We start from the raw sequence: 17,504 nt of genomic DNA, 5'->3' as shown, positions 1-17,504 counted from the left end.
TATTGTGTTAGTTTCCTGTGCTGGGCTGCACAGGCTCTGGCTATTTTAATAGCCGTTATCTTCCTCCTCCGCTCCTCACCTCGAAAAACGAGCCTCGCCCCTGTCAGCTGGGCGAGAGGAAAGGGAGCGGCTCGAGGGAACCGGCGGGGTTTTGCGGGGTTTGACGAGCCCCTTGGTCCTGCAGTCATGGCCCGTGTGCCAGAGCCTTTGACTGATGTCATCGTCTGCACTGATAGTGCTCGCACCTTCGCGATACAGGACCAGCAGATGGTCTGCATCAGTACAGCACACCGGGGAGCAGCGTGTGAACACGTATGCTTGTGTCGGAGTGTTTCCAAGCTCTTTTTGACTGAAGAAGACCTCAGGGACAATAAAGAGCAACAGAGAGTGATATTGTAACCATAAACACTGTAAAGGGGTGGAATGATTTATGGTGCCAGGTATAAACTAACTGTAGTAAAAAGTCTTATAATTTAAAAATTTCGAACAAAATAGCCATGATCCTAACTATTTAAAGAACTATAGGACTTATCTTAAATTTGACACACAAAAAAACATTCCCAGAACTATGTTTAAATGCCCTTCACACCAGTTACAAGAGGTACAAGAGGGCAGAATTTACAAGGAATGATGTAGCAGCAACAAAGAGCCCAGACTGGGACATTATTTGGTACTATTTAGGGCAATCATAAAATAAAGGTAATTTAGAGATCCTTGAGATCATTATATACTTTTTTAGTGTATTAGCTCATGCCTGGACTGAATTAGAGTTGAAAACACGGACAGCACAATTATTTTCTTTTCTGTTTCCTCTCTTTATTCTCATTCCTGTCCATCACCCAGGTGATGAAACATCCCCCATATTTCTGTACAATAATACCCCGAAAGAATTACAGAAATGCTGGGGTTTATTTATAATGTGGATGTTGACAGTGAAGGAGTCTCCAATGAATGGTTTCATAGAACACAATGTACTGCCAGGGCAGCTTTCATTATGAAATGGCCGTTTGCCCCTCTCTTCTCCATCTACTGCCCTACACTCCATCTATACAGAACCAGAGGAGAGCAGGTCATGGCTGTGACTGATCAAGTTGCAACCTTAGGGGAGTGTAAGTGTTTGTGTATGACCCCTGAGGTTGACAGGATGAGATGCTGGAAGGGAGACACACACCCATACAAACAGTATCGGCTCATTAGGTCTAAGCAGGTCAAGGCTCCTCACTCCAAACAGCTATTTATTGTGTCAGAAACGTAGGTGAGGCAAATATAAATGTTCTTCAATTGTGTGAAGAAAACTCAAACTCATAAACTCACAGTTAAAAAAAAACTGATAAAAGCTGAAATTGAACAGCTAGAACAATTTGCACTGTACTTATTAGTACTGTATTTATTTTAATGCGAGAAAGGAAAAAAGCCTTGCAAAAACTATTTAATAATAGATAGATATAGATACAAAAAGTTGTTAGAGGCATGACTTGCATGGTTTGTAAGCAATTTTCTGGTCAGAGGTTGGGCAAAACACTTTACTAAAAAAATTCCTCACAAAATAGTCATTATTATTTTTGGTGCCAGACATTGTTGATAAAGGATTAGTGTCGAATGCTGGCATGTCTTCGCTTTGACATTGATACTTCCCAGCGTACCCTTTTAGCTCAGCAACTACAGGGCTGATCCAGCCGAGCCGAGCCGAGAAGATCAGATCACTGCTTCCTACGCCCTATGCACCATAAATGGGGCCATAAGAAGCACCTTTCTTTACCTTACATCGACCCCAGTAACCATCTAGAGATATCAGTCTGGCACCATCTGACCTTCTGTAGTCGTCGGCAGGGAAAATGCGCACAAAGTATAAAATCTTTACAGGGAGGGGGTGATGGTAGGGGAGGAGGGGTGGCTTCCACAACACCAGGTTCAGTTTCATCACTGTAATCTGGAGGTGCAGTCAGTAGGTGATACCTAATACCACACGGCTCCCTATGGCCCCATCTTCTCATTTTTCGTCCTGTAATGTTACCAGTCATGCTGTAGTGGATGTCAGCTCTTGCACTTCTGGAAGATGCAGGCGTTGCACGGGTACAAAGACATTAGCAAGTGACCGTGAAATGGTCGTGTAGCTGGTGTGACTGTGTACAGTTTCCCCTACTTTATCTCACTCACACAGACATTCACACAGTGTTCACTAGGGTAGCCAAAAATGGATAGGCAGATAGTATTTGATGTTATAAATGAGTATCGATTACATTTTTCATTTGCACTGATATGACCAGTGATGCTGCTGATGTAAAAAATGTGTTAAATGTAAACCTGACAGTGCAGATTATCCTTAGCTGTTTAGCTATTAACAGTTAATCGATAGCTGTCTGGTATGTTATCATTACAGAAGTGGCAAAAAATGGCTTATAATAAATTATACCCCTGACTGCTAATTTAATAGTATAACACAACTATCTGTGTTATATTTCCTCAAAAAATTGTTCTTCTTTAGACAATCTACTAATATTTTTGTTTTTGCTTGGACTACATGTAGATATGTTAAAATATTTACCATGCCATAGTTAGCTACAAATATTGAGTTGTCTTATGTTCAAATCTGTAATAAACAATTGTTTATATTGTTCTAAAAAATACATATTATTAAAATTATTATGATCACACACACACATGAAAAAAAAAATGGATACATTAGATACAATTGTATGTTTGATCAATACCTGTCACCCATTGGTTTATATAGTGGATCTTTTGTGAGACTCCAGTCAACCATTTATGCCCCTGTGGCCATCACTCAGGTAATTGATATACTCCAATTAGGTCTGCGACTGCCTGCATCTTCGACTGAGTGCTGCCTAGACCCATGGATTTGGATTTTTCAATTCCTGCCAGACTTGTTCATGCGATTTGAATTACATTCTTGTGATGCTCTCCAAGAAACATGGTGGGCTTGTGAAAACTCTTACAGTTTGATTTAGCTCACTTGCAGGCAGTCCACACAGCTATGCTCAAGAGCATAGACCCCCCAGACTTAGAGTCCATTTCATGTTGTTTTAAGCAGTTATAGTCCCGAAGCCTTTGTAAATCGTAAGAAAGCAGTGGACAGGCATAGAGTACATTGCTTAGTTCTTCGGTCAGTATCCTTCCATTAATCACAGCAGAACTCTCGCTCCCCGTGGGGTCAGATTCTGCAATGTCTTCACTGTTTACAACAGAGACCAGCGGCCCTTTCAACAGACTCTGATGACTCTGAGTTATCTCTTGCCAAACATTGTTGCCGGGCTGGTTCTTTTAAATCCTTCCATGTCTGACAATCCCGTATGTCCGTCCACAGTCCACAGCTTGCATGGACAAAACCTCAAAGTAGTACACATCTATAATGCATAATACACAAAATGCATAATAATGCATAATACACAAAAATTGTCATGAAACAAAGAGTTGCAAAGAAAAAGTGGACCCATTCTGATTCCCTCGCTGGGGCTGCGTCATCTGCATTTCGTCAAGGAAAAGTAAATTGAAATGTTCTCTCATAAATTGAGTAATTAATGGTTCCCACCTTGAAATGTGTCTTTGTCTAGCACGATGCACAAGTTACAAGGTCTGTTTTTTACTTTATATGCCACTCGTTAAAAGTGAGTTGTTACAAAAGCAAAGATCCACAGTGCGTTCTGGTCTATATTTTGCTGAATGATTGACTTTGAATTGGCAATTGAATGTTGTTCCGATTTTAAACCAATGCCCTACCAGCATGCGTGTGTTTACATGGAGATAGTTTCATGCAATTTCAATTCATCAGTAGTTTTTTTCTTTTCTGGAGCAATGGCCACCCAGAAATAACTTCACCCTTCGTCTTTTAACAGCCTCTTTCACCGAACTCCATTATACCTTCCACTGGGGGCCAGACCTGTAGCTCAAGTGGCTACAAAGCAAAAACAGGGGTATTTGTGGCGTCCCCATGTTTTTCTTAATGAAGCAGACCCTTTGCTTAATATACAGCTTTTCCAGGGTTTATTTGATATGCGGCGGATGACTTTACTTGCCACCATATGCCAAGATCCATTTTAAATTACGTTTCACTAACAGGGTCCTTCAGTTACTCCATCATCAGGCTGACGTTGCTTGCCAACAGTGTCAAGAGAGCGCAGCCACATTCATCTTTAGTGTTTGCACAGTTCGCCCTGAGTCGCTGAGGGTGTTGCATTCAGACTGATAAGAGACTCTGGCAAGGAGCTCCACGCCACTTCCCCCTCTAATTCACCCACAATCTTGACACATTTTATTAGAGGGTCCATGTGCCATGGCATTGTTCTGTTAAAGTCCAAGTTCACATTGTCATTTCCTTCCAGTATTAAAAAAATAGTCACATTTCTCGTGCCCTGTTTAGCCAAATCATAATTGTGAATAATCAAGTAAAGTGAAAGAGGGAACCAACCTGAAAGCCTCACAAAGCCTATAAGCCTTTCCTAAACAGGTCTTTTTTTAGTTGTTCTCCTTCCCTGTAATTCAATTTGTTCCACTGCTCCCTTCAGACTTGGCTACACTCCTCTAATATCTCCAGGCGAAGAGGGAAAGTGAAACATGCATATATTGACTAAAATCATTTATCTTCCACATCCAGAGACTCATACTGTCAGACTTCCTGACTGCTGAGGCATTAGGAGCATTAATTTGCAGCACATCGCCCCATAAAAGGATCACAATGTTGGTTGGATCCACCTCAACGAGGAATTATCTTGCATTCGTGTAATGGACACTGGCTACGGGAGTATTTATTGCCAGTCATGCTCGGCTAGACATGCTCTCAGGCTCCACCCAGATCAGCAAGGCCGTCGCTGTGAATTGTGGGTTGTCAGAGGGCGGCCATGTTTGTTCATCCCAGCTTGAGCTCAATCCTCCAGCTCCTCTCGCCACACCAGTTTTAATCATACTTTTCCCATAGTCCTCAGCCACGAGTGTGGTTTTGGCTGGACATGGTCTGGCCAGAAATCCATTCTACTCCCTTTTTTCACTTTCAAGTTGAACCACACATGAAAAATGACATAAGGTGGACCGCACTGGGCTCTAGCGCATAGAAAACTATGCTTTTGAAGGGAAATTACACCCTGACAAAAATTCAGGGCATGCTGGACTCCACATATACCAGCCGAGCACTTACGATAGATACTTATTAGCTGGTCTAAAATACTTCGATGCAAACCGATGTGTGCAGCATGCATGAGAATGCCAAGGATCTGCGGTCGAACTTGTACACAACAGAGCATGTACACAACAGAGCAACTGATGAACTCACTGCCAGCTGTCTTATCTTCCGTATCCCTTCTTTCCTGCATTTTGTTGGGGCATTTGTCTCTGCACACCATCTGCAGGCTTTCTTGGTGTCGCCATAGAGTCTGATAACCAGGGCCGATCTCTGTTTAATCCCAGGGTATTCCTTACAAGGCATTTGCTTGTAAAAAATAGCCCGATGGAGAATGCACGCTGTGGTTGTAGTGGCTAATTGCTGCATTCTCTCAGAGACACGTCATCTCATTACACCATCCACTGATGGGGCCCGGTCATAAACAGTCGTTCTTGGTTTTCTTTCGTTGTCAATGGATCCATCTGAGCTTTTGTTTGTATGTTCACGCCAAATATACTACTTTCTTGCCAACATCTAACCATACGTTTATTTTTTACACATTGCATATGTTTTATAGTCGTGACATTTTTACTATGACAAGCTGTGCACTGATCCATAGAGGACTGATTATTCTTATGTGTAATGAATTGATGTCCAAAAAACGAGAACAAAGCCACTGTTGAAGTCATTGCAGCCGCCGGCCACAAATAACTCACAAAGTAACAACATAAAAGAAGGAGTTCGGATCAAAGTTGCTCTGTTATCGTTCCTTTTTCCGATTCTTCTGTGCTGGGCGTCTTTCTCATGGTGGGACAACTGGGACAGTTTCCTCACTATCTGGCAGGCCACGTCGGGTTAAGTCACGTTGAGGAACTTACTCACTTTTTCCTATGGCTTTTAATGCTACAGCCCTGTGAAAGAAGGGCGGAGTGTAGAGAGAGACAGATGGAGAGAGGTCGTATAGCGTTCTGAATGAGATGACGAGGATGAGCGTAGAACCAAGAAAATAACACCGCAAAGACAGTGTCATTACGCTGTCTGAAACGCTTTTGCCAAAATGGAAGTTGTTTATCAAACTGTCACTGTTTAGAAATAAAGCATATGTGTCGATATTTTCAGCATATGATGTCACACTGGGCATTGGGAATCGAGATTACACATTCTGCACAAAAATGAAAACTCCGTATAAGGAGATGTTTGCCTTCTTTCCACAGACCCGCCACAACAAGAAAAAAAGTCGAAAGAAGTTTAGATACTAAGAACTAGCATGAGTTTTGCTTGCAATAATCAAGGTAAAACAACAGCATGAAGTTTCCTCATGCACATTTCATGACCTTACAGGAAAAAGAAAAATAGCAGCACCAGACCTACAAAAATGCACCAAAGCGGACTTTGTTTGAGGGCCCAGGGCAGCTGCCTCTATGTCATCTGTGTGCTCAGAAGGAGCCGGTGAATGTGCCGTCCCCGTGTGATTCACGAGCTCACCACGCACTCCTGTGGTCAGGCTTCAGCGTAAATGGCACGTTTTTTTTTTTGTCATACTGCTGGAGTACATCTAACCTCTAAACCATGGACTCATTCGCCATCGATGCCATGTGCTGTCCAATGTAGCGCAGATAGAAAGAACACAGATATCTCGTCACCAACAGCAGAGCTGTGTGTGGCCTGGGAGAGCCAGGGCCAGCCAGTCATCCCACATACTGAAACAATGTCCCACGTTTTCAAGAAACAAAAATGTTCTTCCCCTGTTAAAAAGCAAGTGGGTGACCGACGCCACAATTTATGTAAACAAGAGTACAGGGTTGTGCCACAAGTGCATTTCCTAAGACTGCAGATAGAGTAAAAGCTATCTGGTAATGTCTTGACAATATCAATATGCTTTACTACTTATGATAAGTTACTGGCTACAGTAACTTTATGATGATATGATTATATTTTCAAGACTCTCTGTTATCTGTTACTCAGTTATAGAACCCATTGGCCATAAACAATCACCAGGGTCACAGCTTGAAAAGTCTCATCCGGGGTTCGCCTAACCAATGTCACCACCTAGATTATCAAAAAAAGATTTCTTGAGCCACTTTCCCTAATTTTGGACTTTCTGTGATTCTGTGTCGAATGTTCAAATCCTTGACCTGAAAGTTAACCTAGTCGACGTGTCTCTGCAAAACACCAATGTTCTCCCAATAACATGTCACCCCCTTTTTCACAATGCAGACATTGCTATTCTGTGTTCTTATCCCAGGAATGTGTGAAGGTGTGAAGGTGTGAAGGTGAGGCAAGTCCCAAGTGACCAGGTGTGATAGCACAGTAGCTGCAGACATCATCACAGAGTCAAAAACTCCATTTGTCATCAGAGAGTGAATTTATGAAGACAGATCCCTGCCCTCATGACAGAGTTTACGTAACAAGCATCTCGGGGATGCTGAGAGAGGAGCTACGGGCAACATGGAGGTCGTGCTGCCGCTTGCCTCACATCACTCGTTACGACAGACAGCTTCCCAAACTGCAAGAGGCTGCATCCTGTCACCCCAGGATTTACGTCAAAGAGCTGCTCCGATGAAATGATTTGTTGGACAGCAGGCATAGTTCAAATTTGCAGGCAAAAATACGATTTCCAGTCGGAATGAGGACAAGTCTCTGAAACAGGAGGATAAAATTTGGTTACAGACCTAAATGAAGACATAGGCAAGGTTCCTATGTATTTATCTGGAATGCTAGTCTGCATGTTGGTGTTGGTAGTGGATGTGGGTGACGTTCGCTGAGATCTCCTGTGTACAAGGGGCTTCAGGAGGGTAGAGAAAGGAGGGAAACGTAAGAGATGGACACTGCATTACACCTGGACATGTAACGTATTGACAGGAGGGGGTTAAATCATCCAGAATGAGTACGTAGGGTGCGTGAGAGCAGTTAAGCATACCTACATGGTCTTCCATTTTTAAGCTATAAACTCATTAAAGTTAATCTGGGCATCAGACACAATTACACACCAACAAAAAGGGCTGGGCAGATACTTTCTCCTCCCCAACATACAGATAACTAGCAGCAGTCCAATCTTTTTAAGGCATCAGCCTAAATGTTTCATGTGAGTTAGGGCCTAATTGGAGAAGTGGAGCAGAAATTGGTACATTTTTAAGTGATTATGAATTCAGATTTATAAAGTAAGGCAGTGTGTGTGTGTGTGTGTGGGAGGGGGGGTGCTTGGCCTACAGAGCAGGGGTCAAACCATTCATCTCTCTCCTATGTCCATGCTGCTGGATGTCCTGCTGTGCACACAAGATGAAGTCATGATGCAAGATGCTGCGCCGTTGTGAAACAACAAAAAGCTCTCAAACGAGTTTCTCTCACTTCAGTTTTTTGATTCAGAGGAGTTGACTGTTCATGCTGTCTAGATTGTAGGAAGATTCCCTGTTGCTTTTTCATGTAATGCAACATTCATCAAAAACACACACTGTCCTTTTGTTTCTGCTATATTAATGCCATTAGATATGTGCAATGTGTAATGTCCATCTGCACCAAGACCTGACAGGACATTCTCCAGCCATAGTGTTCGGTTGAGCTCACTCGAAACGTCCAGGAATGTGGGGGGACGGAGGGCGGGACTGAGGTGGAGAGGCGGGGATGGAGGTTGGAAAAAGGTGGCTGTAAAACTTAACTGTTAGTCCCTGAAAAAGAACCGAACAGTCTCCATGTAACATGTGTGCGAGTGGCGGAGTTTTTTCAACCACATCTGGGGAGAGTTAGAGAAAGGCGGTGCGGCGGGGGTGGGCTTTCTTACCCCGCTCAGGCGATGAGGTCATCAGTCCTGGATGCTACTTGGATGACCAATTAATCAGAGAGGGGTGCTTGACCTCCCCCAGTTTTACATGCTTTTTGGGCCTTCCAAGGAGGGGTCACCCAACTGTCGAGGTCGACGGGAGAGAACAGTGTGTATGTGTTTGTGTGGCGGTCTCTTTGTAAGTGTGTGTGTTTGTAGAAGGAGAAATGTGAGAGAGAGTGAGATCCGGTGTCCGCTCCCATGGTCCTGAAGCTATGTAATCTCAGCCACGGCGTTCCATGGCCCTGAAAGGAAATGATTACATTGTGCTACAATGCGTCGTACAACAATGGAATAACGAGCGTGAAATTAAAAACCGGTGTGCCACGGCCCTCTTCAAACACGCAAAGTCTCGACAGACCCACTCTCTGTAATATGACAGGCAGTTGCTGCTACTCTCCGTAGACAGGCGATAAGTGGCCGACCCGCAATGTGCCTCCCTGAATTGCCGTGGACCAATTTCTGAGATAGTTTTCCCAATTGACTATGCAGGGAATGGTAGCAGGAACTATGCTGCCTGACTTGTGGCCCACTGCTATGACAAATGAGATTTGATTTGTCAAATTTTTATTAGTCAATCCATTTGACATTCTTTCAACAATTAGAGAATTTCTTGTCATGAAGTCCACTCTGAGCAAACCCAAAACCCAGCAAGCACCTTGGACAACAAAAAAAAAAACTATTGATTTAGAGTCTATACTACACTGCACATACTGTATAAATGTTTATATTTGAACCACATGGTTTGTGTAGAAAGGATCATATATTTGCAGAAAGCAATTTTGTGACAAATGTACTATATTGTCCAGTAATGTCATTGTAAAGTATTAACCTTTAAAAATATCTGTCCAAAAAAACGTGTATCTACAGTTTTTGGTTTGGAAGTCTATAATAGTAAAGTCAACATGTAGTACCTTCAACCCTGCATCAAAAATAGTCAAAAAAACTAAATGCAAATTGGCAGTTAAGGGTGGACATCAAATATTGCATTGACTTTGTTAATCTGGCTCCCGTAATTATTAGCAGTGTACTTAAACTCATCTGATGTTACCTGGACATACAGAGGCATGGCACAACAGAAGTGACAGGAATGAACAGTTTCTAATTCATTAACACAGGTAGAGTACTATTGCAGTTACATGTAAATTTTGTATGTAAATGGTACCAATGTTAGAGAAGGAGAGAGGGACAGAGAAAAAAAAGAGCAAAAAGCCAAACTCCAAAGATGAACCTCAGAGAAGCAGAGGAAAATAGAGGCCAAAACCCCCCAGCAGCTCAGAGCCACCTGAATGAGGTCTAAGCGCTTCCTTTATACTGGACATGTGGCTCCCAAGAGGGTTGCCACAGACCAATCATATTGTCCTATGTCCAGAAAGAACCCCTTATTTCAGGTATGCAGGTATACAGTGGTTTTCACAAGACTCTCCCGCCTTGGCACTTCAGGTCGTTTGCTGGCCTTTTGGTTCCGTGAGGCCGCAGCTTGAGAATAAAGTGATAGTCTTCATTAACATGGACCTGGAATCTCCCATCTTATACAGACATTTCACAAACCAGGCGCCACAGAGTGAAAAAAGAAAACAACAACAGCTTTTTTCTCCCTTTTAATTTGAAAACGCAGCAATGTTGCAATGTAAATACATTCTACTTCCAACTGCAGTGAAATGCAATACGGAAATTATAGCTCTCCTGTTCTGAGGGCCGTGGCGCTGGTCAAAATCTGCAAGTGTTCTAGCACGCCAAAAACAAAACTTCACCGGTTTCCACGGTGACCTAGCGTCTCGGCGAACACGCAGCCGTGATTGATGCCGACCTCCGCCATTGTGTTTCTCCATTCCCCTTGTAAATCTTCCGCTTTCTTTTTTCTCCTCACACGGTAATTAACGTGACCCTTTGGACGGCGGGGATGTTTTTCATGGCAGTCACTCCTTCCTGTCACAGTCGGTGATTGAGGCCAGCGCATGGAGGGCGAACCAGCCAAGCCAAATACACCATGCAACCCTGATAATTTGCTCATCACAGATATGCTGCTTTCAAGGGCCTGCAGCCAGGCCATGTTTTGCGGAGACGGCGGGAATGATCCAAGTCAGAACTCCTGACCGAGGACAGAGGAGTTATGACAAACATCTCCTGCTTCTCTTGACGCTGCCCTGCCTCACTGCAAGATGTTTGCTTTGATATCGGCTCCAGCAGGAACTCCAGAACTTTTAAAACCCCTGTCAGGTTTGCTCGTTCTCCAAACATTTCACAGAGCTGAAGTGTTTGGCATTACCATATAAAGATATTACTGAAGCACAGAACATGTGCCATTTTGCCTTATGTGTATGTGCGTTTGAAGTAGATTCATTAGAGCCAAGTCATCAAATTACAGTCCAACATTTAGAGCAGTCTTGCTGCTCCAAGTTCCTTAATGCTCTCTTTGGCAACCAACATTTTTGAGTTATCGCAAAATTAATGTTTTTAACAAATAACTTTATACATTGACAAATACGTGCCACTGTGTGACACATGTTCTTTTTTTGCATTGTGCTGTACATCACCCTTAGTCATGATTCAAAGCAAACATCAGAAGCCTGCATTGGTACCAACATCAGGTGAAGAAAATTGGGAATATGGTAAAGTTTCCAGAACAGGACAGAGCAGGATGTTCAAACTACATCACAGTCCTCTCTGGAAAAAAATTTAAATAAATCAGAGGTTTGATTGAAAAGCAGAACAATCAGCCACAACATTAAAACATTTGTCAGGTTAAGTGGAAAGTGACTGGGTGGAAAGTGAACAGTCGGGTCCTATGGGGGAAAATGGAAAGCATCTAAGTGACCCTGAGAAGGGTCTGGGTCAGAACATCTCCTAAACTGGTCCTGCATTCATGTGGTTGCTACTTTGACATGGTTGTTGCAGATCATTTACATTCCCAATGCCATTCCCCAATGGCAGTGTCCTTTTTCAGCCTGATAATGAGCCCTGCCAGGATTAAATTAATGCAGAAATGACAGAATGCTTTAACCTCCCATCTTACATGACCTAGAGGGTCCCTTGCTAATGTTTTGGTGCCAGGACACATTAAAAAATCTTATGGACTCAAAATGTCAATGTGTCAGAGCTAGATTTTTTTGTACAATGGAGACCTACACAGCATAAGGCAGCCTGTTTTAATGTTGTGGCTAATCTGAAGGCCAAGAAATGAGCAGCATGTTTTCCACCGGGCCCACAGTGCAGCATCATATATAGCTTGGATATTTTTACACCAGGCCAGAGGGGACAGAAGGTCTGAGGGAGAACCACATTTAGACCCTAAGGTATTTTAGGTTTTTACATGCCACAATGGACATTTTGTTACACGTGTCAAATAATCTGGATAACTTGGCCTCTATTGTGCTGCTTACGGTTGGATAACTCACACCCTGCATGCAATTTTAACTGTGCTTGATTGAAAATGCCAAAAGTGGTGTTAAATGTTCATTTCCAAGGACATCTATTCTGATGACAAAATAGGAGAGTCCAAAGGGCTTTGTGTGGGTCAGGAAAAAGATGGCATATTTACGCTGCATATCAAGATGAATGGACAACAAGACTAATTCATTTTATCTAATCTCAATACTTTAGTGAATAGAAAAGTGGTCACTGCGTTCGTCTTCCTAACCTCCGTGACATCTGAGGATTTGCTCAGATGTAATGGCCATTTTGGACGGTGCAATTTTTCACGGCTGAAATCCCACAAGGCACCGAGTAATCCTCTGGACGGAAGCTGGCCAGGCCTGCAGTCTTTGTGTCAAAATGATCCTCAACAGGAATGGACAAGCGAACCACTTAATGTCTGGCTACTCGCTCTCTCTCACAGGGAACAGGAAATGTTCCCATATACACACTGTAACACAGTAACCCCATTAAAATTCAACCAGGGACATACCGATGAATCTACTAGGGTATTTTTGTGATGAAGCATAGCACACCACATGGACTTATCACGATGAGTCACTAGATTAGCCACTTTTTCATTCAGCATTCATCACTATACTCTATCTAGCTCAACATTAAGCCTTTAGTTTTGTCCAGGAGTGTTGGCTTACTGCAAAGTGCCAGACGTGCTTCTCAAGAGCCAACTGCATTGTTCAACCAGGACAAGAACGTGCAAGCTAAGCTCTGAGGTCAACATGTTCTCGTGTTCAAAAAACAGTCTTGCATGATTTAATTGTTCAGTGTGTGGTCAGTGTGTGCAGTCAAGCCTTTGCAAACCTGACCTTTCCCTCTCCTGCTCCAGCAGATTGGTGAACTCGTCGCTCTTCTTCATGAAGTCGCTGTGGTTCCTCTTCTCATCGTCTAGCTTGCAGATGGTCTGCTTGTGTGACTGCTCCACCAGCAGCAGCTGCTCCAGCATTCGCCGGTGCGTCTCCCTCTGCTTCTCCACCAGCTTGTCCAGCTAGGACAGGGCAGGAGTTTAAGCTGAGGTGCACAAAATTGCTTTTACATTTACTTTCTTTCACATTTTGCCACAAGCAAGCTTCTTCTCCTTGTGCCCCAAAGTGTGTCCTTGCTTTGGCCTAGTCCTTCTTTATGACTAGTGTTAATAAAACAAGCTAAGCATTTTCAATTCAACATTGGCCTGTTCTTTTTTTAAAATTTGGAAAATTATAGTATTAAGATGGAAGTATTTACTGCAAGCAAATCCTGAACATTCTCAGCAATGGTTATTCAGACATTCTGTAATTAAATCTAAATCATGGACTTCTCCTGACCTCAGCCATGGGCTTCTCATAGATGTCCTCCTGCCAGCCGTTGTCTTTGCCCTGAATTGCATCTCTCTGCAGGGCCTGAAGCACCTTCTGCGGTGTGACAAAGCCATACTTGGCCTCCAGAAGAGCCAGGTCAATCTTATCTGCCTTAAGCACTGTGATAACTTCGTCTCTGGCCTGCAACAAGTGAAATAAAGCGTTAGAGGCCTGTCCAGCACTAGCTGCTAATAACTGTTCATACACTTCAATGAAAACCTGCAACCGTCATTTGGTTAGCTCACGCTTCTTTATCTGCCCATGGGCTTTCAGTGTCACAGTATAATGGTGAGACTCGTAGCCGAAAGGGCTGTGGGTTCGAGGTCCCCTTCACCAAGGTAAAGCCCACACAAACTGCTCCCCGGGCACCTTTCTTGGCTGTCCACTGTTCACTAATGATGATGGGTTAAATGCAGGGGTGGGAAAGCAATCCCTTTCATTTGAATAAAATGTGCAGCTTGAGATGTTTAAATATTGTCAAAGCCATTAAAGTGTGTCCTACTCCTCTCCCACATGTCCAGCCCTCTTTTCCACCCCTCATTCCTCTCCCTTCGGCTATCGGCTTCAGTCATGCCACATCAGGTGTCCACTGGAGAGAGTGATGTTCCACTTCCTTGGCCAAGGTCATCCGGCCTCGGCTGTCTGTGGGATGGATTAGCGTTACTCTCTTGTAGCTTTCGTAGACTTTCACACAAGGTTAGCCTATGCAGCCGTCTTTATTTTCATTTTCCCTTCTTCTCCCCTCTCTTTTACAGCGGCTCCGTTTACAGGTCCCCCTTCATCGTCACCCGGCGCCTCTGCTGTAAAAAAACGCATCAATGCATCGCATTCCGTCAGCCAATCACTGACTTCCTCCACTCCCTGGGAGCACATCAGGCCCACAGTCTCCGATGTGTGCGTAAAAGCTGATACTGTGGATACAGACTGTGGTAAAGTTTAGATTCCGAACGGTTTATTTTTACACCAGGGGATGTTTGAGGCGATTCACTCACTGCAGCATGGCAACTTGAGTGTGAGTGATTGTTTTTGTCATTGTGAAACACTGCAGCACAGCACACGGCAACACAACAAAATGTGACCTCTGCATTTAACCCATTTCCTCGTGATGGAGCAGGGTGTGGGGACGGTACCTTGCTTAAGGGGACCTCAGTGGCACCTTGGCGGCACCTTCACCACTTCTGATTACGAGTCCTCTTCCTTACCCGTTAGGCCATGATTTCTATTCGTATTGCAAATTTCTAACGACTTTTGGTCCCACTGAGACTCACCTGCAGTTCTCCCTCCAACATGCTGAGGAGGAAGAGGAGGTCATCACGAGAGAGGTCCCTGCCTTTCGCCGCTGATGCTGACCGGGCCCTGGGCTCGTTGTCCCCACCATGTCGACTGTGCCCAGTTCTGCTCCCGCCGCTCTTCTGGTTCCTGTGGATGGTGCCCATGTTGTCAGGAGGCTCCCAGTGTTGTGGGCGACCCGCACCCCTGCTGGACGCCTGCTCCTCTCTTTCAGTGGCTCTCCTTCGTGACCGGCCATGGTGCGAGGGCTTCACATCGACCAGATCCTCCACGCTGTTGCTACGGGAACGCATGACTGTTTATCTGTGAAAAGGTTAACAGAGTTGGAGGTTACGACCGTGAGTGTGTGAAAGGGGGACATCTGGAACTGTGTGAGGAATAACCGGGCCAGCAGGTGTCGGATAAGGAGCACAAAGCTTCGTTTTAATCTTTGACTCACAGGGCTGATAAAGCCAGGAGCCCTGAGCAGCGCCCTGCTCCAGTCAGACTTTGTTAAAGTTTTATACGACAGCCTGAAAAAAGCAAACTCACACCCTAACAGAGGAAGCAGAAAACGGAAAACCTGTTTGGACTTATTGAGCTGTATTTGATCAGTAATTAAGTCAATACGCTTAGAGCCCTCAAAAGGCATGATGTCATCGCAACCATATCAACAAGCTGCTCCGAGGTGATGCGTGGGAGGCGGTGAGCGTCTATATGCACAAGCACAGGCCCGCAGATGATCGAGCCATGATGTCATCTCACTGCTCAGGAATCCTGCTGCAAGTCTTCTCTGAGGTCATGAAGCTCCGGGGCAGAGGCCCAGGGGCCATGGCTGTTCTATCGGCTCAGAGAAGGGAACTAGGCGGCACCCCGGCCCTCCAGTAACTGTCTCACACCTCCCAGACCATAAACAAGCACTGTTCCACTGAACAATGCAGTCACCATGATGTCATGATAAAAGTGGTCATTGCACACAGTTCGTCTTCCAGTGAAACAGACGAAGGCCACCTCTGGGATCTCTGACAACATGTGGTTGAGCAAGAGCCTGAAAGTTCAAACTGGGATACTGGGAAACCAAGTCCCTGTGTATATGAGTGCATGTGAATTTACATGGGGTGATTCACCAGAATTTTCTATGCATGGAAAATATTTATTATAACTAAAGAAAGTTTTGATAAGTAAAGTTCTACATGCACTTTTGACCAATATTTCTTTCCAAACACATATTTTCACTGGTGCACTCTGATGAAAATACATGTTATATCTTCCAGTTTTGGTATAGATTGCAGTGTGTGGATTGCAATTTGCTTTCCAAATCCTGTATCATTATAATGATGTTGTTGCTGCTAATAACTATAAGAATCGCCACATAGGACTTATTTAAACTAAGTAGTTTAACACATTTTTTCACTTCATTTGATTCCAGTTGCTTTCTGTCCATGAGTTCTTCATCTTCCATTTTTTCAGGCAATTATGAAACACAGTTAATTTCAGTATTAGAGTAATCTGTTAAGGATCTGTTAAAGCCCAACTAGATGTCTAGTAGACATTATTGCTGTGGATTTAAGACAAATGCTTGCAGAAGAGTTTATGCTAGACAGAAACAGAGTAATGCAGTAAGGCCTGGTCGGTCTCCATGAGCTCAATTGCAGAGCCAGCAGCAGTTGATGCCACTGCACTGGCCACTGCTGCTTCAATTTTTATATATTTTTTCATTGCCAGTTTTGGGCCTTCTGAGTAAAAATGCCACAGTTTATTCCAGCTTTTTCCAACGTTCAGCCAAAGCAAGGAACATTTATCTGGTTCCACCTTAGCTGAACCTTGTTCGTTTGCCACTTACAGACCTGTAAACAGCACTTTATTGATGTTTCAAGATATGAAAGAAGCACAGCGGTTGACGGGTTTGGCAAAAAGCCTGGCAGATGTATTTCTGAAAATATTTGTTGTGGCTTTATTTATTTATTTCAGTTCAGAAACCCTCAGGGGAGAATAAAAACATAGTTTTTTGGCTGTCGAGCAGGCTGTACTCTCATAGTTTCACCGTTAGCACATTCACTTCAAACCCGACAGCTTGGCAAGCAAAATCCAAGCATCTAATTGGTTACCATATGAGGTCAGAAGCTTTAGCCGGTCCTTGGCTAGTTCTAATAATAATGATGTTTATAGAGGTATTTGTGCCACCATGTGGCCCTGGAGGAATTTCACCACTGTACAATGATGTGAAGAACATTGATCATTGAACATTAATAAAGACAAGCACAGATTCATCTGAATACATATCAGAACCTGTGTAAAAATCACTGAGAACAGAACAGCCAATATCCTCACTTGTGTATCTGACTACATTAATGAGATTCAGATTTTCAGAATTAAAATCAGTTAAACGGTCAGTGGGCATTGCTGATTTTAATGCTAGTGGTTATTATGGTTATTTTGACAGCTCATTGCGAAAAGTATAAAGCATAAACCGGTTTACAGCATTTTTGTACTTTATGTACTTAGCCTTCACAAACATCTGACATAAGAAGAGAAGCGG

The 17,504-nt window shown here is 43.6% G+C and overlaps 1 protein-coding gene across 2 annotated transcripts in view; it reads right to left on the bottom strand.

Annotated features, from left to right (window-relative positions):
- filip1l (filamin A interacting protein 1-like) overlaps positions 1-17,504 on the bottom strand; it is a 49,970-nt gene that overhangs the window by 20,218 nt on the left and 12,248 nt on the right. For both annotated transcript variants that reach the window (XM_028980602.1, XM_028980603.1), the window contains exons 2-4: positions 14,965-15,289; positions 13,664-13,837; positions 13,169-13,347 (exon numbers count right to left, since the gene is read on the bottom strand). In XM_028980602.1, coding sequence (XP_028836435.1) covers positions 13,169-13,347; positions 13,664-13,837; positions 14,965-15,279 — 668 coding nt within the window. In that variant the 5' untranslated portion in view covers positions 15,280-15,289. The remainder of the gene's footprint in view (positions 1-13,168; positions 13,348-13,663; positions 13,838-14,964; positions 15,290-17,504) is intronic.

This window comes from Denticeps clupeoides, chromosome 5 (assembly GCF_900700375.1).
Source record: "Denticeps clupeoides chromosome 5, fDenClu1.1, whole genome shotgun sequence".
Taxonomy (NCBI): domain Eukaryota; kingdom Metazoa; phylum Chordata; class Actinopteri; order Clupeiformes; family Denticipitidae; genus Denticeps; species Denticeps clupeoides.
The sequence above is the reverse complement of the archived record's forward strand: the minus strand, read 5'-3'. Positions and strand labels throughout refer to the sequence as shown.